Genomic DNA, 23,373 nt, shown 5'->3' with positions numbered 1-23,373 from the left:
ATGGTCTGGCTAGATCAATTAGAGTCTCAGCTTAAAGACGGTGCATCCAGAGATTCTATTCTGAAAGCACTACCAACGATTCAGAATGCTGCGGCGTTCCTATCGGACGCATCTGTGGACTCTGTCAAAATGGCGGCTAGAGCGGCAGGACTATCTAACGCAGCTCGCAGAGCCTTATGGTTAAAGTGCTGGTCAGGTGACATTCAGTCCAGAACCAAACTCTGCACTATTCCGTGCGAGGGACAATATCTCTTTGGTCCAACGCTGGATGAATTGCTGGAAAAGGCAGGCGATGACAAAAAGAAGTTTCCCAGTCTGTACTCAGCATCCTACTGCCGACCCTTCAATCGAAGAAGGTTTTGTCGCGGGAAGAAACGCGGGTCCTCTCCCACTAGAGAAAGTTTCAGATGGGAAGACAGACGCGGTAGAGGTACGGGCTACATGTTTCGCCGTTCCTCGAAGGATCAGAAAAAACCGGACCAATGACTAGCGATCCCTGTGGGGGGTAGACTGTCAGCATTCTCCTCAGCGTGGCTTGACATTACGAACAGTAAATGGGTCAAAGGCATTATTACTAAAGGTCTAAGGCTGGACTTCAATCACTGGTCTCGAGAAAAATTTAAATTAACCCCTTTACGTTCCTCCCCCCTTGAGCAAGCAGCTCTAGAAGCAGAGGTCATGAACTTATGCTCTAAAAACGTATTGTTGGAAATTCCAGAATCAGAAAGAGGAAGGGGATTTTATTCTCCTCTTTTTCTGATCAAAAAGCCAGATAGATCTTTTAGAACGATCATAAATCTAAAATGTCTTAATGAGTTCCTGGTTAATGAATCATTCAAAATGGAAACAATTAATTCGGCAATAAAAATGTTGTTTAATCACTGTTTCATGGTAGTTGTAGATCTTAAAGACGCATACTATCATGTTCCGATACATGAAGACTTCCAGAGGTTCCTGAGAGTAGCTGTGTCAGTGGGGGGTCGCATTCGCCATTTCCAGTTCAGAGCGCTTCCTTTGGCTTATCAGCGGCTCCTAGGGTGTTTACAAAACTAGTGGCCGAGGTCATGGCGCACTTACGAGAGTCCGACATCCTGATCATTCCCTACTTGGATGATTTCCTTATAGTAGGGAGCTCAGCAGACCATTGCCTGTCCCAGCTTAAAACAGCCACATCCAAACTTGAGCGTCTGGGGTGGATCATAAACTATGAGAAATCTCGTTTACAGCCTCAAAAAATACAAAGATTCTTAGGACTGTTATTAAACTCAGAATCCCAACAGTGTTGTCTTCCACCCGACAAATTATTACATATCCAGCAACCGGTGTCTAAGGCAATTGATAAACCGTCCATGACCCTTAGACAGGCTATGTCACTATTGGGCTCTTTAACCTCTTGCATTCCCGCTGTCCGTTGGGCTCAATTCCACACCAGACCGTTACAATCCGAGGTGCTGGTTAATGATAGAATCTTACAGGGGTCTCTGCAGAGTCAGATTACCTTAGGTCCAAAAGCACTCAAATCTCTTAGGTGGTGGCTAGACAGTGAAAACTTATCGGCGGGAGTTCCCTGGGTGTCTCAGGTAACACGTGTTGTAACAACAGATGCTAGCCCTTCGGGTTGGGGAGCACACATGGATGACATGATGGTTCAGGGTCTATGGCCCCCTCCCCTAACATCAGCCTCCTCCAACCAGAAAGAGTTAATGGCAGTAGAACTTTCAGTGAAAAAATTCCTCATATATCTGCAGGGTCATCATGTCAAGATCCTATTGGACAACCAGGTGGCGGTCGCATACATAAATCATCAGGGTGGAACTCATTCCGAGTCACTGATGAAAGTGGCGGATCGTCTGTTCCAGACAGCGGAAGATAATTTCTTAAGGTACCTTCACACATAACGATATCGTTAACGATATCGTTGCTATTTGTGACGTAGCAACGATATCGTTAATGAAATCGTTATGTGTGACAGCGACCAACGATCAGGCCCCTGCTGGGAGATCGTTGGTCGCTGAATAAAGTCCAGAACTTTATTTCGTCGCTGGACTCCTGCTGACATCGCTGGATCGGCGTGTGTGACACCGATCCAGCGATGTCTTCACTGGTAACCAGGGTAAACATCGGGTAACTAAGCGCAGGGCCGCGCTTAGTAACCCGATGTTTACCCTGGTTACCATGCTAAAAGTAAAAAAAAACAAACACTACATACTTACCTACCGCTGTCTGTCCTCCAGCGCTGTGCTCTGCTCTCCTCCTGTACTGTCTGTGAGCCGGAAAGCAGAGCGGTGACGTCACCGCTCTGCTTTCCGGCTCACAGCCAGTACAGGAGGAGAGCAGAGAAGCAGAGCGCAGCGCTGGAGGACAGACGGCTGTAGGTAAGTATCTAGTGTTTGTTTTTTTTTACTTTTAGCATGGTAACCAGGGTAAACATCGGGTTACTAAGCGCGGCCCTGCGCTTAGTTACCCGATGTTTACCCTGGTTACCGGCATGGTTGGTCGCTGGAGAGCGGTCTGTGTGACAGCTCTCCAGCGACCAAACAGCGACGCTGCAGCGATCCGAATCGTTGTCGGTATCGCTGCAGCGTCGCTAAATGTGAAGGGGCCTTTATCCTTAACCGCTCTACACATAAGAGGAAAAGAAAACGTCAAAGCAGACTTTCTAAGCCGCAACACCTTGAGGCAAGGGGAGTGGTCCCTAAACAATTGCGTGTTCGATCAGATTGTCCACAAATGGGGACATCCAGAAGTAGATTTATTTGCCACCAGGGACAACCGAAAGACAGTAAAATTCTGTTCCCTAAATCCCAGGGAGAATCCTCTGGCGGTAGACGCCTTCCTGATCAATTGGGATTTTCAGCTGGCTTATGCATTTCCTCCACTAGGCCTGTTACCCATAAGGCCCCTTCACATTAAGCGACGCTGCAGCGATACCGACAACGATCCGGATCGCTGCAGCGTCGCTGTTTGGTCGCTGGAGAGCTGTCACACAGACCGCTCTCCAGCGACCAACCATGCCGGTAACCAGGGTAAACATCGGGTAACTAAGCGCAGGGCCGCGCTTAGTAACCCGATGTTTACCCTGGTTACCATCCTAAAAGTAAAAAAAAACAACCACTACATACTTACCTACTGCTGTCTGTCCTCCAGCGCTGTGCTCTGCACTCCTCCTGTACTGGCTGTGAGCACAGCGGCCGGAAAGCAGAGCAGTGACGTCACCGCTCTGCTTTCCGGCTGACCGACGCTCACAGCCAGTACAGGAGGAGTGCAGAGCACAGCGCTGGAGGACAGACAGCTGTAGCTAAGTATGTAGTGGTTGTTTTTTTTTTACTTTTAGGATGGTAACCAGGGTAAACATCGGGTTACTAAGCGCGGCCCTGCGCTTAGTTACCTGATGTTTACCCTGGTTACCAGTGAAGACATCGCTGGATCGGTGTCACACACGCCGATCCAGCGATGTCAGCAGGGAGTCCAGCGATGAAATAAAGTTCTGGACTTTATTCAGCGACCAACGATCTCCCAGCAGGGGCCTGATCGTTGGTCGCTGTCACACATAACGATTTCATTAACGATATCGTTGCTACGTCACAAAAAGCAACGATATCGTTAACAATATCGTTATGTGTGAAGGTACCTTTAGTAGTCGGGAAGATAAGAGAAGATCGAGCCAGAGTTATATTGATTGCCCCATTCTGGCCCAGAAGGGCCTGGTTCACTTGGCTCAGGATCATGTCAGTGGAGGATCCCTGGGTACTTCCGGAGATTCCAGATTTGCTCTACCAGGGTCCGATCAGTCATCCGCAAGTAAAGAACCTTCATTTAACGGCATGGATTTTGAAAGAGCGTTACTAAAAGACAAAGGGTTCTCCCCGAGTTTAATTGAAACCCTTATGAAAAGTAGGAAGCAAATAACCACAACAATCTACGCTAGGACCTGGCGGAAGTTTCTGGCCTCTTCTGATTTCAATTTAGAAGAAGGAATACCTATAAAACAAATCTTAAAATTCCTGCAATAAGGCTTAGAGTTAGGTCTATCCACTAGTACTCTAAAGGTACAGGTCTCGGCCCTAGGGGCTCTATTTTCCTGTAACATCGCCAATAATTACTGGATCTCAAGGTTCATTAAAGCATCTAGTAGGTCTAGACCCATACATAAAGATAGATCTATGCCTTGGGATCTCAACCTAGTTCTATCAGCATTGACTAAAGAGCCGTTTGAACCTTTACAGTCAGCTTCAATTAAGGCCTTATCCCTTAAGACAGCATTTCTGGTAGCAATTACATCTGCCCGTAGAGTAGGAGACATACAAGCTCTCTCCAGGGTTTCCCCTTATACAGAGTTTCTACCAGATAGAGTAATCCTCAGACCGGACCCGGCCTATTTACCAAAAGTATCGTCACGGTTTCACAGGTCACAGGAGATAATTTTACCAGCCTTCCTTCCCAATCCTGCTAACCCTAAGGAACAACTACTCCATACATTAGACGTTAGGAGATGCCTGCTAGAATACATCTCTGTTACTGACACATGGAAGAAAGATGATGCGTTATTTTTATCTTTCCAAAATCCTAGAAAGGGACTCAGGGTATCAAAATACATGCTAGCAAAGTGGATTAGGGAGGCTATCTCTTTGGCTTATACTGCAGGTGGGGGTCCGGCTCCGCAGAATCTGAGGGCGCATTCCACCAGGGCCATGGCTACATCCTGGGCGGAAAAATCTGGAGTATCAATCGACCAGATATGTAAGGCGGCCACATGGTCATCCCCGTCCACCTTCTTTAAACACTATAGGTTGGATTTGGGGGCTTCCTCTGATCTCACATTCGGGTTAAGGGTGCTACAGGCCATAGTCCCTCCCTAAGGTACCTTACATCTCTGTAATTCTCTCGTCGTGCTGTCATGGGAGTCCGAGTAAAGCATTAAGCTACTTACTGGTAGCGGCATTTCTCGGAGGCCCATGACAGCACCCTTAGTTCCCTCCCTATTCACGTGGGGGTTGCACTTCCTATAGATGTATATATCTCACATATGATACCCAGTTCCAAATATATGGCTGAAATTTTGTATATAATCTGTATATAGTGTATATTTTTTGTGCCACTAACCGCGGTAGTCCTCTCAAGACTCTGAAATACAACTGAGGCAAGGGAGAGGTACCGCCCTTTTTGTATCTGTAGGTTTCCTGTTCCTAATGGGCGGATCCCCTCTCTCGTCGTGCTGTCATGGGCCTCCGAGAAATGCCGCTACCAGTAAGTAGCTTAACCCTGCTGTTCTGTTGGTCAAAAATGACCGACTTTGAACTTCAATATTCTTTAAAATATTCAAGATGCGGCTCTGAAACCCGTGGCTGACCGACCCATCCTCATTTAAGTCAATCAACCACAAGTTTCAGAACCGCATCTTGAACACCCCAAAAAATACCAAAGTTCAAAATAGGTCTCCCCAGACCGAACAGAACAGCAGGGTTAATGCTTTGTCAGTAACACGGCATCTGATATGAGGCACACAGGGATCATTCTCAGCAGTTTGTATGCCCATATTAATAGTTTAGGTCAAATGTGACAGATTTCCTTTAACATCTGAGAATTCTGACAGCGTGTGGTGTGCATACTGTCAATCTACTTACCGACGATCCGGAATGAACAGCGCTTTGGACGCAGAGTATTTTCGCTGCATACAAAACTCTTGCCTTCTACTGAACGCAGGTAAATCCGTGTGTGTTCACTGAACCATGCAGATTTATAATATTCTTTTGAAATTGACATGCTGCGGTCTTGAAAGACACGCCGCGTGTGTGTGGTCGCGGGTAATCCGCTGATGCACATAGTCACATAGTGGACATGGATTTTCTAGAAATCCCATCCACTATACTATGACATCTAGTCACTTCTGTTTTGACACTTCCTACATATGGAGCTTCAAAACTGCAGCAATTCCTGAGTGTAGGAGCGTACCCTCAAGATTCCCAAGTCTGCTGTCACATAGAGTGGCTGCAGACAATCATCAGAAGACCAGACACCCCTTTTAAAGTCAAAGTGTATGCAAACAAGCTATTGTTCTAACAGCGATCAATCATAGTGCTGCTGATTGTTCTGTATAATTTGGACAAGGATCGCTACTCAATGCTCGGATTGGCCTTTGGCTTTCCTGACCCAAGCAGGACGGCATGTATTTCTATACAGCTGTTCTGCTCCTATCGGGGAGCCAACAGCCAGCCAGATATTTGTGAATCTAGTAGACTTAGGATGCGTGCCCACGATCAGGAAGCGCAGCATTTTGGACGTAGCTCAGCAGCGCTACGTTCTGCACTAGAAGCACATTGGATGGGATTTATATAACTCCCATTCCCATTGTGCTTCTATTAAACACTGCGGAAACTTACCTGCGGTGCGGGTTTATAATCTGCAGCATGTCAGCTATCTGCAGCGGAGACTCTAGTAGTCTCACCCATAGCCATTGATTAGATGCAGTAAATCCGCATGATTGTACACTGTATACATGTAGATTTACCTGCGTGATTAGATAGAGTAACATTGGGGTGAATGCAATCCGATTTTTTTTTGGGGGGGGAGGGGGTTGCACTTGTCAGATTCAATCGCAAGCCCTTATAAGAAATCAAAGGGGGAGCATACATCGTAATTGGTCTTACATGATAAGGGCATATCAGGCCTCCATTGGTTATAAATATCATGGGGATGTTGATATAGTTATGAGCTTCCTCATTGGTACATAAGTTGTTTAAATAATGTATAGATGAAAATAGTATAATCTATGAGGAAATAGAAATGTGTTATATATTGAGCCCCATACAAAACATGCAAGTAGTATAAGGATATATGTGCCACAATGGTGGCTTGGTAATAAATTAGTAGATGTGGATTCATCAAAAGTCAGGGCACAAAATACTCGCAGGAATGGTATATAGAGTACATATTAATTACCGGAATCATTTGCCCTTTGAAGAAGTGATGACAAAACGCAGTTGGGGCTTGTGCACGCGGCAGTATGGTCCATAAATAGTGATTTATTATTATTAAACTATCACTGTGGCACGTTGTGGCATATATATCCTTGTACTTTTTTCATCTTTTGTATGGGTCTGGATAAATGCCAGCACTTCTCCTATACTGTGTTTTCCTGAAAATAGGACAATCTGATGATATTTTTTTGCTCCAATAGATGGGCTAGGGCTTATTTTCAGGAGATGTCTTTTTTCATAAACAATAATGCACATGTATTCTTGAACAGAAGAAAAAAAAATCAACATTTATTCAAATATATTCATGTGCGCACACACATACACGTCCCGCATACACGTCCCGCGCACACATACACGTCCCGCGCACACATACACGTCCCGCGTACACATACACGTCCCGCGCACACATACATGTCCCGCGCACACATACACGTCCCGCGCACACATACACGTCCCACATACACGTCCCGCACACACATACACGTCACACAGACACATACACGTCCCGCACACACATGTATTGTAGGGATTCACTTTTTTGTAGGCATTAGGCCTTAGGTAGCGTTCGTACAGGCAATGCAGTTTTGGTCTAAACACGTGCAGCTTTTATTTCTTTTCACAGTTTGCACAGCACCAAAACAAACTCATAAACATAAATCCCTATCCTTGTCAATGGGTTAACTAAACAGAACCGGCTACTCATAGACGACTAAGCCATTGTCAGCTAAACTGAACAGATCCCGGCTACTTATACACGGCTGAGCTAGTAAAGAACGACACAACAGATCAATATTCATGCCACCTTATGGAAACAGATTATCGGCTCCCATCTCCTCCGGTACCCTATTTGCATTTTCCAGAGTACCTTTTACTCTTAAGTCTCTGAGCTGGGCAGTCCCAAAGTTGGCCTGGTACTCCTCCAGGTCAGGGATATTGGCTTCACAGCATGCTTCCTCGTCCTCATTTCTAGCCAGTACAATGAACAGAAATTCACAGTTTACATCATGTGACATTGATACCATAGCCCATTCCTACTGGCATACTGGACTATTGGATGCTACATGTTTAGCCCATAAGTACCAGAATAAAGGAAAATCTCGACCGATAAAAATAACATGCAACATGCAAGTCCTTAACCACTCCCACTTGGTGGAACATGGAACCACAGTCTGTGCGTATGTCGACCTGGGCCATGGGATAGTTCTTGGTGTCTCCATGGCTATACCTTACCTCCAGCCCCGGAAGTGTGGCCCTTGCCAAGGTCACCAAACTCATTGAGGCCGGAAGCCACATCACTTTGACACTTGTTCAGTCACCTGGCATTCCTGAGGCCCCTTGCCAGGATAGGTGAAGTAGGAGTAGCAACGGGCTAAGCTGCAGTCCATCGGGTCTGAGGTTAAGAGACAAATGACTGATATATAACTCAGAACTCCACACCTCCAACAGATAATGGTACAAGTTGTAACCTTTTGAATTTTACTCTGACCACCTCTAAAGTCTTTGTGCACCCTTCTCACATGGCCTTGGGCCAAATGCTTTCGCGTCTTCCAGAAATTTAACCTTAGATTCCCTTGATTGTTCAGGATGGTCTCCATGTCCAAGAATCTTTCCACAAGGCTCACATGGTCATCTGCATTCTGAGGATCCCCTTGGGCAGCACACCAGATGTGACAGATTGAACATCTGGGAACAGGGAAGTTTGTCCCTTTGGTAGTGCCAGTGGTGCATCCGTTGTGCACGGTCTGGCAGGGTAAAGCCCAACTGTGCCTTTATCTTCCGGTTTAGCTTGTCATTCTTTTTGACATCTTGCAGGGCAAGGTCGTAGTACGCTTTCCACAATTCCCTCGTGAAGAATGGAGCTAGGATCTTTTTTACCATTTCTCAGGGGGCAATTTGTATCTGTCTGACACCCTCTCAAAAGCAGACCGCATCCTACAAAGTCTTCTGTAATATCTCCCGTACTGTTCGCCTCACCTGGATACCGTCACTTTGACTAGCAGGTGATACCATCTCTGTGGCCTGGATGGCTTCTACCAGGAGAGCCATCTGCTGCTGCTGTGACCTGCTGCAACTGCTGCTGAGGCTGATTCTGCTGCTATTGTAACTTATACCGCAACTGCTGCTGAAACTGCTGCTTTAACTTCTGCTGCTGTGATACCACTGGATCAGGAGTTTGTTGTTTTCCTGTTGGGTCTGCTGCTGCCGTTACTGCACCTGGACTCATGGCTTTCAAGCTGTGTTCACAAAGCAGTAGCTGCCTTTACCCAGAACATTCATGTGCACACGCTGCGGATTCCGTTGTGGAATTTTCCGCAGCGGATTTGATTAAATCCGCAGTGCAAAAAGTACTGCAGATTTATCGCGTTTTTTTTGTGCGGTTTCCACTGCGGTTTTAGACACCTGCGGATTTTTAATATGGAGCAGGTGCCAAACCGCTGCGGATTCCGCGCAAAGAATTGACATGCTGCAGAAAATAAACCGCAGCGTTTCCGTGCGTTTTTTTCCGCAGCATGTGCACAGCGGTTTTTGTTTTCCATAGGTTAACATTGTACTGTGCACCACATGGAAAACCGCTGCGGATCCGCAGCAAAAACTGCAACGTATGCACATACCCTCAGTATTTTCACTGCAATTGCCTGTGCTCTCTGGGACTTCACACTTCATTACATCTACCAATTGTAAGCATTACACATTAAGCCTTGGGTAGCAGACAATGCAGTTTTAGTCCAAACGTGCAGTTTTTATTACTTTCCACAGTTTGCACAGCACCAAAACAAACTTATAAACATAAATCCCTAGTCTTGTCCAGTCGCTAACTAAACAGAACAGGCTATTCATACATGGCTGAGCTAACCCCAGCACGTCAAACAAAACAGCTATTGTCCATAGCAACCACTGAAACTTGTGGTTTTCTGTGCAGACTCTCCTCAGAAAGGGATTCTGGCTTGTCTCTCTCTTTTTTTTTTTTTTTTTTTTTTTTAATCAGATAGATTTTTAATAGACAATCAGAATAATACAAATAATTTTCATTACATTTTGTATTGAACTCCAGTAACATTTTACATAGAATACCCCCCCTCCCATTCAACCCTTAGAGACCTAACGTGGGCCACCCAGTTTCCATCGTCCTGTAGATAGTACGGTAAGTATATCACTCTCAAAAGGCCCTGGAGCCCACATACTCAGTCACAACTCCTTAGCTCGAATCAATCCATGGTTGCCACAGCTTGAAGAAAAAGTCCAGCCTGTGTCTCCTGGAGTATATACTTCTCTCCAATGAAAGAATATGGTCCACCTGCGCAAGAAAATCCCTCCACGTCGGAGGCTCCTCCCTAATCCAGAATTTGGCGATCAATTTTCTTGCAATAAATAACAACCTAGCAATAACTATTTTAATCGTGTTATCAATTGCAATCTCTTCCACATATCCCAATATGCATACCAAGGGGTGTCTAGGAACAGTGCAATTATATTCCATCTCAATTCTATTTAAAAGGAAAGTGCTGCTGGTCTTCTCCTTCACATGACCATGATGTCACCAAAGGTCCTTAAGCAGTCTTAAGCTTGGAATAGAAACAGCTAGGGCCCCTAAGAGAGTGCTATGCTCTACCCCAACTAATGCCGGCCCTGACTGTAACTAGGCCTTATTTTTGGAATAAGGCTTATTTCACGCATACTCCAAAAATCCCGTAAAATCATGCTGGGGCTTATTTTTGGGGAAACATGGTAGTTCTCTGTATGATATTTTTAATATCTTTCATCTTTGTAGCTACACTTTATTTAAAGAACTTACCGTATGTACCATTAAGGAAGCTCTTGACTATATTAATATCCACACACATTGCTAATAGAACTATTGATATATCTGCCTTATTATCATGTATGAATAATGATGTATTACTCCCCTTTTGCTTTCTGGTAGTATGACGATTCGCCATATTTTTAATTGGTTTTACTCATGTAAATTACATTACAATGAAGATAGATTATTTGTATGCCATTTTGTTTGTGGTAGTCGTTTTTATAGGTTTATAGATATCAGAAAAAGGGTTTTTCCCAGCTCTGAAATTGATGGCATTCTCCAGATATGCCATAAACGTCTCATAGATGCCGATCACACACCTCACTGGGTTCCTGCTTGTGTTGCCGTAAACAATGGTGCCATTCATTTCTATGTCAGATGGTGCCAACTAGGGTGTGAGCGGTTATAGTAGTGACCGATCCTTCTATTTTTTTTCTATAGATTCAGTTTGAAGCCCCTTTGCCCCAGAGCTAAACTTGTTTCTTCTGATTCCTACCACTATTATTGTCTCTGTACTTAAGCTTTTCTAAGGGCAACGTCTGCTCTGATTATCTCTGAATACCAGAACATTTAATGGGGTAAGAGAAAAGCTGCTTTTACCTCCCTGGATCTTTCTATAGTGAATTTAGTGGAGGCCACCACTACTCCATTGGTATTAGTGATGGTGTTATCTCCAATTGACTGATTACACGAACATGCAGCTGGACATTACTAAATTCAGAACAACCCTAGCAGTGACTGTTGTCACTTGTCAGGTCTGTTTTATCCTATAAGTGGGGATGCTAAGGTATACGAAAAATAATGATAAAACAAAAGTCCCCAAAAATTCTTTAACCTTTGTGGGACACCTCATTTGAAGCACCACTCCAGTGTTTTCTTCTTTGTATTTCAGTGTTGGAGTGGTGCTACTTATTTAAGTTACCTGACCCTAGTATTATATTTGCCAGCTGCTGCCTTCAGCTCTTCCCAGCGTCACTCCAGTTCTATGCCGTCATCTTGTGACCACAATTTCTGACTGACCGTAATTCATTGGTTAATGGAAGTCTGAGAACCCCGTTCTGGCCTAGTTCTGCCTTTCATAGACTTATTTTGAGATGTGACCTCCGGCTCGCCCAGCAAACACTGGAGAGATTCGGCAGGTCACAAACTGCTGTAAACCGAGTGGAGTGGCGCTGGGGACAGCTGACTGGTATGAGACTAGGTGCAGGGAACTGAGATTAGTGGCTCCACTCCATAATAATAAAAAACACTGGAGTGGTGCTTTAAAAATAAAGCAAAAAAATAAATGTCCAAGTAAAAAAAATAATCATAATAAAAATTAGATGGAGACATAAAGTGGCATGGCATATCAAAATAGCAATCTCAGTATAGTGTGAAAAGTAATGTAAGATTTTAATTAATTAAACAAAATGTGTTTCAGTGAGAAAATACAGAGAATTATTTTTCTACACAATGAAAGGGATAATATTACAAAGACAGCAACGGCTATATGGTAAAATAATGACTTTTTCTGCAATGGTCTCTGTAATAACCTGATAAATGTAAGTTATCCAACATTTGACCAGCACATGCCAAAAATTAGAAAAATTGTACTAATGATTAAGGCCCAGAATGCTACAAGGGCGAAGGGTTGAATGTCATTGCATGCGTTTATCTGTCTATGGACTTAGAATTCACTAAACGCTGCTATTCTGCGCTTCTTTTCCCATCATGTGCGAGTCGTGTTCTCGTACTGTGCTCAATGTGGTGGCTGATGCTTTAGGGAATTGTCACTGCATGTATGGCTGGTTACTCTCCGGGTGTAGCAGGGGTTAAATGGCGGTCCACCTGCCGAGCACCTGCGTGTGTTCACGTTCCATTGCAGATGTAGTTTGCGGTCCCAGTGTAATTCAGGAATGTCTATGAATTCTCAATGCTTTGGTTTAATGCAGATGCTGTTTTGGATGCGAAGAGGTCCCTCGAGCTCCAGCCTAACAATGCGAGCGCTTTCCTCAGGAAGGGGTACGTGTCAGGACTAGTTTCCAATTACATTTATTACCGTCTGCAAACCTCTGGCCATGCAGCGTTAAATTGGATATTCATCAGTGCTGCTCTAATATAGATGAAGTTGTCCTATGAAAAGCGCAGGAATACCAATGAGCTAATGAGGAATGTTGACCACTGATCAGACAGCTTCGCTGGTACACAGGACCCCCAACTTTCAGCCTGCAGTAAACCGCGGTATGAACGCTGGGATTGTTCTACTGTAACCCTGATGGCTGTCATGTAAAACTAAGTGAATTACTATTTCCCTTTTTCCATCAGTCCTGAGCTGCATTATTGCCAGTAGTCCCAGTCCTTTGGAAAATGGATGTTCTGATTATGTTCTTTGCTACAGGCACGAGGAGATGTGCGGATCAGAAAAGCGCTGATATATTTAATGAGTGCATTTGATGTGAAGCCCCCCACTTTGCTTAAATCAGAGACATTTTTAAATTCCGCCTCACTCTTCTGCCGGATTACTTTGTTACCACGGCAACTGCAATTTGAAAGTTGTTTCCTCTCTTAGAGGTTTTCCGATTTGCATGATGTCATTGTATTAGCAGAGCATGTAATCTTCTTCAAAGTGCCCTTTCTGTGCCCCGCGTGTTTTTGTAGCAATCTACATAGGGCTTTGGATGTCCTGCTTTATGATAATCTTATCAGACAACTGGGCACGGGTGTTTGCAACAAGAAATCAAAATCTGACAAGTATATTTTATGTTACAATCTACCGAAAAAGAGGATAAAAAAAAGCGAAAAGCATGCTTGTATATATCTCTAATCCAGTACATAGAAATTATGCTTTTTTTATTGCTATGTATAGAAACTCTATATTTATAATATATTCACAGCATTCAGATATAAGAATGTGCGTACTAACCAGATAATGACAAAGCTGCATAAATTTACGGTGCATGATCCTGGCCTTTAACCCCATGCAATCAGACATTTTACCCTGCAACTGTTAAAACAATAGCCCTTTTGGTTTCTGGCAATGTGACACAGCTGGGAACTCTGATGGGAAGACAGAAGTGGTTTATCACTGCTTCTGTCTTCTCCTCTACTGGCTACATAGCACTCAGCGAACGCCATTAAGAATAGAAGCATCGGCAGTGCCTCACGTGATTGCTGGGTCTCTATTGGCATAGCAGAGCTGTAGAGAGGGGAAAAATGGTCCCAGACATTGTTTAATAATCTCTTGGGTGTCCGATTATGCAGAAGATATAAATACATATAAAACATCTGGAATTTTTTTTTTTTTAAAGTAAAAAAAAAATGCCAAGAGTGTGCAAAGCAGTCATCAAAGCAAAAGGTGGCTACTTTGAAGAACCTAGAATATAAGACATAATTTCAGTTGTTTCACACTTTTTTGCTAAGTATATAATTCCTCATGGGTTCATTCATATTTTTGATGCCTCCAGTGTGAATGTACAATTTTCATAGTCATGAAAATATAGAAAAATATTTAAATGAGGTGTGTCCAAACTTTTGCTCTGTGTACTGTATGTGTGTGTATGTATGTGTGTGTGTGTATATATATATATATATATATATATATATATATATATATATATATATATATATATATATATTTGTATATAATCTATATCTATATCTATCACATTTTATTACTGTCATATACCAAATCAACCTACAGTTATCCAGGTGACAGAAATAACCTGGAGAATTCATACAGCAGGTTATTTGGTGTAAAATGTGAACAGCATAAAGTATAATTTAAAAGGAAAATAAACCAAAAATTGCTCTGTTCTATGTTTTTCCTATACTATGCAGTTTTCTGTAAAATTGCATAGTAATTTATATGTACCTCGAAACCGCATTGAAAAATGTGATTTTGTCCTGCATTAAACAAAGCCTCATACAGTCACATAAAAAAATTAAAACTGCAAAAAGAGGCAAAAAAAAAGTAGCCCTGTCACTAATGTCTGTTCAGTCCTGATCACCAAGGAGTTAAACGCAGCAGTATTGCACTATAGTGCGCCAGTCAAGTGCCTACACACAAAATGTGGAAGATGGCTCAAGACACCAAACTTGAAAGATTTATAGATGTATGAGGCTATTGATGTGTGGGCCCAGAGAACTGATGTCAGTCCGTGCAGTTAGCGCATTAAAAGCTCCATTTAAGTGTAGGTGCTTTAAGAATGTTTGTGAGTAATTTATTTATCACAGAACTCACATGTTACTGTTTGACTACTATACTGTATGAAGTGGAAGGGTTTGGCTAAGCTCGTTTAGAAAGGAAGGCTAGTTTGTTGGTTCTTTATTTTTTTTATGAGATACCGTATATACTCGAGTATAAGCCGACCCGAGTATAAGCCGACTACCCTAATTTTGCCACAAAAACTGGGAAAACGTAATGACTCGTATAAGCCTAGGGTGAGAAATGCAGCAGCTACCGGTAAATGTCAAAAGTAAAAATTAGATACCAATAAAAGTAAAATTAATTGAGACATCAGTAGGTTAAGTGTTTTTGAATATCCATATTGAATCAGGAGCCCCATATAATGCTCCATAAAGTTTATGATGGGCCCCATAAGATGCTCCATATTAAAATATGCCCCATATAATCCTGCATAAAGGTTAATAATGGCCCCATAAGATGCTCCATAGACACATTTGCCCAATATAATGCTGCACAAACGTTATGGCCCCATACAGACACTTGCCCCATATAGTGCTGCACAAACGTTATGGCCCCATACAGACACTTGCCCCATATAGTGCTGCACAAACGTTATGGCCCCATATAGTGCTGCACAAACGTTATGGTCCCATACAGTGCTGCACAAACGTTATGGCCCCATATAGTGCTGCACAAACGTTATGGCCCCATACAGTGCTGCACAAATGTTATGGCCCTATACAGTGCTGCACAAACGTTATGGCCCCATATAGTGCTGCATAAACGTTATGGCCCCATATAGTGCTGCATAAACGTTATGGCCCCATACAGACACTTGCCCCATATAGTGCTGCACAAACGTTATGGCCCCACACAGTGCTGCACAAACGTTATGGCCCCATATAGTGCTGCACAAATGTTATGGCCCCATATAGTGCTGCACAAACGTTATGGCCCCACACAGTGCTGCACAAACGTTATGGCCCCATATAGTGCTGCACAAATGTTATGGCCCCATATAGTGCTGCACAAACGTTATGGCCCCATATAGTGCTGCACAAACGTTATGGGCCCCATATAATGCTGCACAAACGTTATTGCCCCTTAGATGCTCCATACAGACACTTGCCCCATTTGCTGTTGCTGCGATAAAAAAATTCACATACTCACCTCTCCGTCGCTTAGGCCCCCGGCACTTTCAATATTCACCTGCTCCTCGTTCTGGCGCCGCTTCATCTTCAGCGTCTCCTGCACTGCCACTGACGTTCAGGCAGAGGGCGCGCACTAACCATGTCACCGCGCCCTCTGACCTGAGCGTCACTGCTGAAGACGGAGCGGCGACGGAACGAGGAGCAGGTGAATATCGCGCAGCGCTCCCCTACCCGTTATACTCACCTGCTCCTGGTGCGGTCCCTGCACATCTGTTCCCTGGCTCCGGCAGCTCCTTCCTGTACTGAGCGGTCACCGTTGCTGCTCATTACAGTAATGAATATGCGGCTCCACCTCTATGGGAGGTGGAGCCGCATATTCATTACTGTAATGAGCGGTACCATGTGACCGCTCACTACAGGAAGAATCTGTCAGCGCCGGGGAAAAGACGTGCAGGGACCGCACCAGGAGCAGGTGAGTATAATTAGACAGCCCCCGCTCCACCTCCCCTGCCGACCCCTGGGTATGACTCGAGTATAAGCCGAGAGGGGGATTTTCAGCTAAAAAAAAAATGGTCTGAAAATCTCAGCTTATACTCGAGTATATACGGTAACTTTTTTTTTTTTTAATAATTAAACATTTTTCAAAAATACAATACAATTAAACCCCAATGACCGTATGCTGCTGTTGCCAGAAGAATGCAAAGATAAACATTGGGGAATATATAAAACCAAATACTATCATAACAGTGAAGGTGCTTATGATAACATATTTATGAACAGAATCACGGAATATTCACTCTGCTTATACTTCAAAACATTCATGCTCTAAACCACGTTAATGTCAGGGGGGCCATATTTGGTCTATCCAGCCAAGGGGTGCCCATATAATTAAAAAAGAAGGTACAGCAGTATGTGAAACCCATTTATTTTTGTGATTTCCAAGTTTAAACCATAATGTCTTGGTCTCCTCACCTGAGAATGGCAGTTAGGATTAATACAGTTTAATTAAATTAGTGATATGTGTAGAGTAAGCATTAGGTGACCAAGGTGAGGAATTGAACAATACCCGACCAACTCAAGGGTTGACTAAAGTGTGAAAGACATCCATGTCCTACAAACTCCATGCCCACCAATGTAAGCTACTCCCTACCAATTCAACTCCCCCCCCCCCCCCCCACAGTTACATTTGTAATTGTGTATTTTTTTCTTAAAATCATGTGAACTTTTTTGTTCAGAATAGTCACTATTTTTTCAGACATAAAAATCTTTTTCCACTAAATAATTTGTTCAGTTTGCCCTTTTTTCCTAAATATATATATATTTTTTTGTTTCACATATGTCTTGCATTGGTGACCTAACACCTTACATTGTTCATGCTTCTGTGGTGGAAGCATAGCTGAAGTTTGGGATCCTGAAAAACGCAGCCTCTTTACTGCCAAAGGAGCAGGTTTTCTCTGCTGGAAAAAATGCAACAAAAACGCAACGTGTGAACATAGCCTAAGGGTACATTCAGATGTCACTGCAAATCGTTCTTTGCACTGCCTGCTAATGTATGGACTGGCCATGGCTCTCCCAACCAGAGATTTACAACTTCATTTATTTCTATGGACTAATTTGCACAGACGTCTAAATGAGCATTAACAGTTTTTATTTCTTGGTATATACCAGCTGGCTTGTCAAGGTAAGGAGGCTTATTCGCCGTGCAATGCTCCTCTGGGAAATTAAATATGCAAATTGCCTCTTCAGAGAAAAAGAGGACTTAAACTCTATAGTGCCACCTGTTGGAAGTAGCGATCCTACAAGTCACAATCAATCCTTTAACGAGTCGTGTAATATAACTTAGGATAAAAGCCAAATCAGTACCTCAATTCGCAGACACGGTGTTTCGGGCTGTTGGCCCTCATCATTGCGAAGTATGAGAACTGATTTGGGTATGGTGAGAGGCTCTGGACTGGGGTCTAAGGGGTAATGTTTCTCCTCATGGAGAGTGACATACCAACTAGCTTGTCAAGGTAAGGAGGCTTATTCGCCGTGCAATGCTCCTCTGGGAAATTAAATAATCAGTTCTCATACTTCTCACTGACGAGGGCCAACAGCCCGAAACACCGTGTGTGCGAATTGAGACACATGCAAAGCAAGGCACACACTGAAGGCTGGCACACAATTGTATATTCATACTATCATAGTTGTATAATGAAACCAGCCTCTATATGGAAAAAGTGTAGGACACACTAATGCTAATAAGCAAAACCACTAAGAAAATGGTGTACGAGTCCAAAATACATATAAAAGTATATATTTATTTGAACAAACAATAGATAATAGACAGAGTCAGCAAGGTAGGAGACGTGAACAAAACCTCATGGAACCTGGGAAGTGGACACTGATCCCCAGATGGTAATAACACAAACACCCCACAAAAAGTTGTGGGATGTTAAGGTAGGCACACATGTAAAATGATCACACACTGTCAAAGGGTTACATGAAAATTATAATGTAATACTAAACAATAATAATAATTAATACACATAGGCAGGTGCAGGTACAGATGATGAGTGTACATACCACAATGAAAATAGGGGATCACGCCAGCTCCAGCCCACCCCAACGCGCGTTTCGGTAAAGTCCTTTTTGTGGGGTGTTTGTGTTACTAATAATATTATTAGTAAATACCTTTAATTAGAAATGTAGTATAACTTATGTCGCTAACCACATGTGCAGGCATTGCAGTAGTTTAGGTATCCATGGATACGAAAACTCATATAGTAACATAGCTTTTAAGGTTGAAAGAAGACTTTAAGTCCATCTATTTCAACCCATAGCCTAACCTAACAAGTTGATCCAGAGGGATGCAAAAAAAAAAAACCCATGCGGCAATCACTAAGCTCGACATTCGGGAAAAAAAATATTTCCCGACTCCACATGCGGCAATCAGACTAGTTCCCTGGATCGACGCCCTATCCACGAATCTAGTATATATAACCTGTAACATTATACTTTTCAAGAAAGGTATCCAGTCCCCTCTTAAATTTTAGTAATGACCCACTCATTACAACATCACACAGCAGAGAGTTCCATAGTCTCACTGCTCTTACAGTAAAGAATCCACGTCTGTTGTTATGCTTAAACCTTCTTTTCTCCAGACGTAGAGGATGCCCCCTTGTCCCTGTCTCAGGTCTATGATTAAAAAGATCATCAGAAAGGTCTTTGTACTGTCCCCTCATATATTTATACATAGTAATAAGATGACCCCTCAGCCTTCGTTTTTCCAAACTAAATAGCCCCAAGTGTAATAACCTATCTTGGTATTGCAGACCCCCCAGTCCTCTAATAACCTTGGTCGCTCTTCTCTGCATTCGCTCTAGTTCAGCTATGTCTTTCTTATACACCGGAGACCAGAACTGTGCACAGTATCCTAAGTGTGGTCGAACTAGTGACTTGTATAGAGGTAAAATTATGTTCTCCTCATGAGCATCTATGCCTCTTTTAATACATCCCATTATATTATTTGTCTTTGTAGCAGCTGCCTGACACTGGCGACTGAACATGAGTTTGTCATCCACCCATACTCCCAGGTCTTTTTCATTGACGGTTTTGCCCAGAGTTTTAGAATTAAGCACATAGTTATACATCTTATTACTTCTACCCAAGTGCATGACCTTACATTTATCCCCATTAAAGGGGTTGCCCACTACTTTCAATTAACCCCCCAATGTACCCCCCCGGGGCCCCTAATGAATTGTGCCATTACCTTGTGTTGACGTTTTCGCCTGTGAGCGGCGCTATTCCTGCTGCTGAGTCAGGGTCACATGACCCCCAGACTGCAGCCGCCGCTCATTTCCGCCGACGTCACGTCAATTTCCAGACTCTAGAAATTGACGTGACGTCAGCAGCAGGCGTGACCAGCCCCCACAGTCAGCAGTCACTCAGCAAGAGTGACTGGGCTGTGGGCGGTGCTGGGGGCTGCCTGCAGGGCTGTGCTGGGGGCGGGGCTGACTGTGTGTGCTCACTGCTGGGATCTGAGGACGGGGCTGACTGTGTGTGCTCAGTGCTGGGATCTGAGGACGGTGTTTTTGCCCGCCGGCGCCGGTGTTTTTGCCCGCCGGTGTTTTTGCCCGCCGGTGCTTGTGCCCGCCGGTGCTTGTTCCCGTCGGCGCTGTGTGTGTGCCGACACTGTGCGTGTGTGTGTGCGCGCCGGCGCTGTGCGTGTGTGTGTGCCGGCGCTGTGTGTGTGTGCGTGTGTGTGTGTGTGCCGACGCTGTGCGTGTGTGTGTGTGCCGACGCTGTGTGTGTGTGTGCGCGCCGGCGCTGTGCGTGTGTGTGTGCCGACGCTGTGTGTGTGTGTGTGTGTGCGCGCCGGCGCTGTGCGTGTGTGCGGGCCGGCGCTGTGCGTGTGTGTGTGTGCCGGCGCTGTGCGTGTGTGTGTGCCGGCGCCGTGCGTGTGTGTGCCGGCGCTGTGTGTGCCGACGCCGTGCGTGTGTGTGCCGGCGCTGTGTGTGTATGTGCCGACGCTGTGCGTGTGTGTGCAGGCATCGTCCGATGGGACTACAAGTCCCATCGGGCTCTGCCTGCTACACTGACAGTGAGTGACACATTAGCCAATAATGGGACAGTAGTAGTCCCATCATCCGGCTAATGTGTTGAATGTAAAAAAAAAAAACAACACAGTACATGCATACAACACACACCATGCGACGACATGCACCATGCGACATTCTGCATGCACCATGCGACGACATGCGACATGCACCATGCGACAACATGCACCATGTGACATGCACCATGCGGCGACATGCGACATGCACCATGTGACGACATGCACCATGTGACGACATGCACCATGTGACATGCACCATGTGACATGCACCATGTGACATGCACCATGCGACGACATGCACCATGTGACATGCACCATGTGACATGCGCCATGCGACGACATGCGCCATGCACCATGCGACAACATGCACCATGCGACAACATGCACCATGTGACATGCACCATGCGACGACATGCACCATGCGACTACATGCTACATGCACCATGCGGCGACATGCACCATGCGGCGACATGCACCATGCGGCGACATGCTACATGCACCATGCGACGACATGCACCATGCTACATGCGCCATGCGACGACATGCACCATGCACCATGCGGCGACATGCTGCATGCACCATGTGACGACATGCACCATGTGGCGCCATGCGACGACATGCACCATGCTACATGCACCATGCGACGACATGCACCATGCGAGACATGCACCATGCGACGACATGCGACATGCACCATGCGACGACATGCACATGCGGCGACATGCTACATGCACCATGCGATGACATGCGACATGCACCATGCCACGACATGCACCATGCGACGACATGCGACATACAGTACATACATACTACAGACATACAGTACATATAACACAGAGTACATACTCACCATCACTTGTCACTTTGTTCCCCGAAGCCATTGTCACCTGTAAAAAATATTAAAATAATAAACAAACAATGTACTCCCTGTCCGCAGAAATCCAATTAAAACGAGTGTCCCACGACGATCTCCCGTGGAGAGCAGGAGCATCAGTTGATGCGACCACTCTCCAAGGGCTCCAGGAACACAATGATGGAAGGTATCCTTCCATCATGTATTCCTCACAAGGTATTCCTACGCCCCTGTGAGAAAATAGTCCCTAGTCTCACTATTGGCATTGCTGGGTGAGACATTTTCCCACGCAGCAATTGCCATAAAGTGAGACCAGTGAACTAGAGTAACCTCAGTGATGCACTGCAGGAGCCATTGTCTCCTGTCAGTGTGTCACTGAAGGTCCTATAGAGCAGTGACATCACCCGATGTCACTGTTCTATAGGGGAGATCGTCGTGGGACACTCGTTATTAATTGGACTGCGTCGGACAGGGAGTATACGGTTTATTATTTTACTTTTTTTGCAGGCGCTGAAGTATGGTAAGTATGGTTAAATGAAGAATATTAAAATACTTTTTTCCAAATGTGTGTGTTTTATTAACCCTTTCTTACTATTGGATTAGTAATGGATAGGCGTCTTATTGACGCCTCTCCGTTATTAACCCGGCTTAATGTCACCTTACAATAGCAAGGTGACATTAACCCTTCATTACCCCATATCCCACCTCTACTCGGGAGTGGGAAGAGAGGGGCTAAGTGCCGGAATTGGCGCATCTTACAGATGCGCCATTTCTAGGATGGCTGCGGACTGGTATTTGTAGCCGGGGGGGGGGGGGGGGCAATATCCATGGCCCCTCTCTAGGCTATGAATATAAGCCCGCAGCTGTCTGCATAGCCTTTCTGGCTATAAAATATAGGGGGACCCCACATCATTTTCTTGGGGGGTCCCCCTATTTTAATAGCCAGTAAAGGCTACGCAGACAGCTGCGGGCTGATATTCATAGCAGGCTACAAATATTGGCCCCCGGCCGTCGGCTTTCCCCCTCTGGCGCAGAGAATTGCGCGGTAGCCCACGCCGTTTTTTTTTTAAAAAATTCAACGCTCATTAAGGCCTCTTTCACTCTTGCGTCGGTACAGGTCCGTCGCTATGCGTCGGGCCGACGTACCGACGCACGTTGTGAAATTTGTGTACGAAGTGGGCAGCGGATGCAGTTTTTCAACGCATCCGCTGCCCATTCTGAAGTGCGGGGAGGAGGGGGCGGAGTTTCTGCCGCGCATGCGCGGTAGAAAATAGCGGGCGCAACGGCCAAAAAAAGTTCACTTGAACGTTTTTTCGTGCCGACAGTATTCCAAAACACGACTGATCCGTAGCACGACGGACACGACTTGTGGCCATCTGTCGCTAATACAAGTCTATGGGTGAAACGCATCCTGCGAGCACATTTGCAGGATCCGTTTTTTTCCACCGGGACATTTTTTTTTCCGCCGGATCCGTTTTTTTACGCCGGATGTTTTTTTTTTTTTCCACCAGATCTGTTTTTTCCACCGGATCCATTTATTTTCGCCGAATCCTTTTTTTTTTTTACGCCAGATCCGTTTTTTTCTCAGAGTTGTATTAGCGCCGGATTACACCTGATGGCCACACGTTTCATCCGTTTTTTTGCAGGATACGTCAAAAAAGCTGTTTCCGCCGGACGGAAAACACATACAGAGAAACTGTTTTTCGGTACGTCGAAAAAATGCACAGCGACGGATCTAGCAAAAAACGGATGAAACGTGTGGCCGTCAGGCGCTAATACAACTCTGAAAAAAAAACGGATACGGCGAAAAAAAAAAAGATCCGGCGAA

General features: G+C 44.7%; 1 protein-coding gene across 15 annotated transcripts in view; it reads left to right on the top strand.

The window, feature by feature from the left end:
• SUGT1 (SGT1 homolog, MIS12 kinetochore complex assembly cochaperone) overlaps positions 1-23,373 on the top strand; it is a 184,836-nt gene that overhangs the window by 37,771 nt on the left and 123,692 nt on the right. For 6 of the 15 annotated variants that reach the window (XM_069758203.1, XM_069758188.1, XM_069758192.1 and 3 more), the window contains 2 exons: positions 12,200-12,271; positions 12,711-12,780. The exons of 3 other annotated variants lie outside the window; for them this stretch is intronic. In XM_069758203.1, the coding sequence (XP_069614304.1) occupies positions 12,200-12,271; positions 12,711-12,780 (142 nt within the window). Of the gene's footprint in view, positions 1-5,174; positions 5,248-12,199; positions 12,272-12,710; positions 12,781-23,373 lie in introns of those variants that run through there. 6 more of the 15 variants (XM_069758193.1, XM_069758197.1, XM_069758195.1 and 3 more) reach the window with 2 other exon arrangements.

Source organism: Ranitomeya imitator, chromosome 3 (genome assembly GCF_032444005.1).
Source record: "Ranitomeya imitator isolate aRanImi1 chromosome 3, aRanImi1.pri, whole genome shotgun sequence".
Taxonomy (NCBI): domain Eukaryota; kingdom Metazoa; phylum Chordata; class Amphibia; order Anura; family Dendrobatidae; genus Ranitomeya; species Ranitomeya imitator.
Note: the sequence above shows the minus strand (reverse complement) of the source record. Positions and strands in the feature narration are given on the sequence as shown.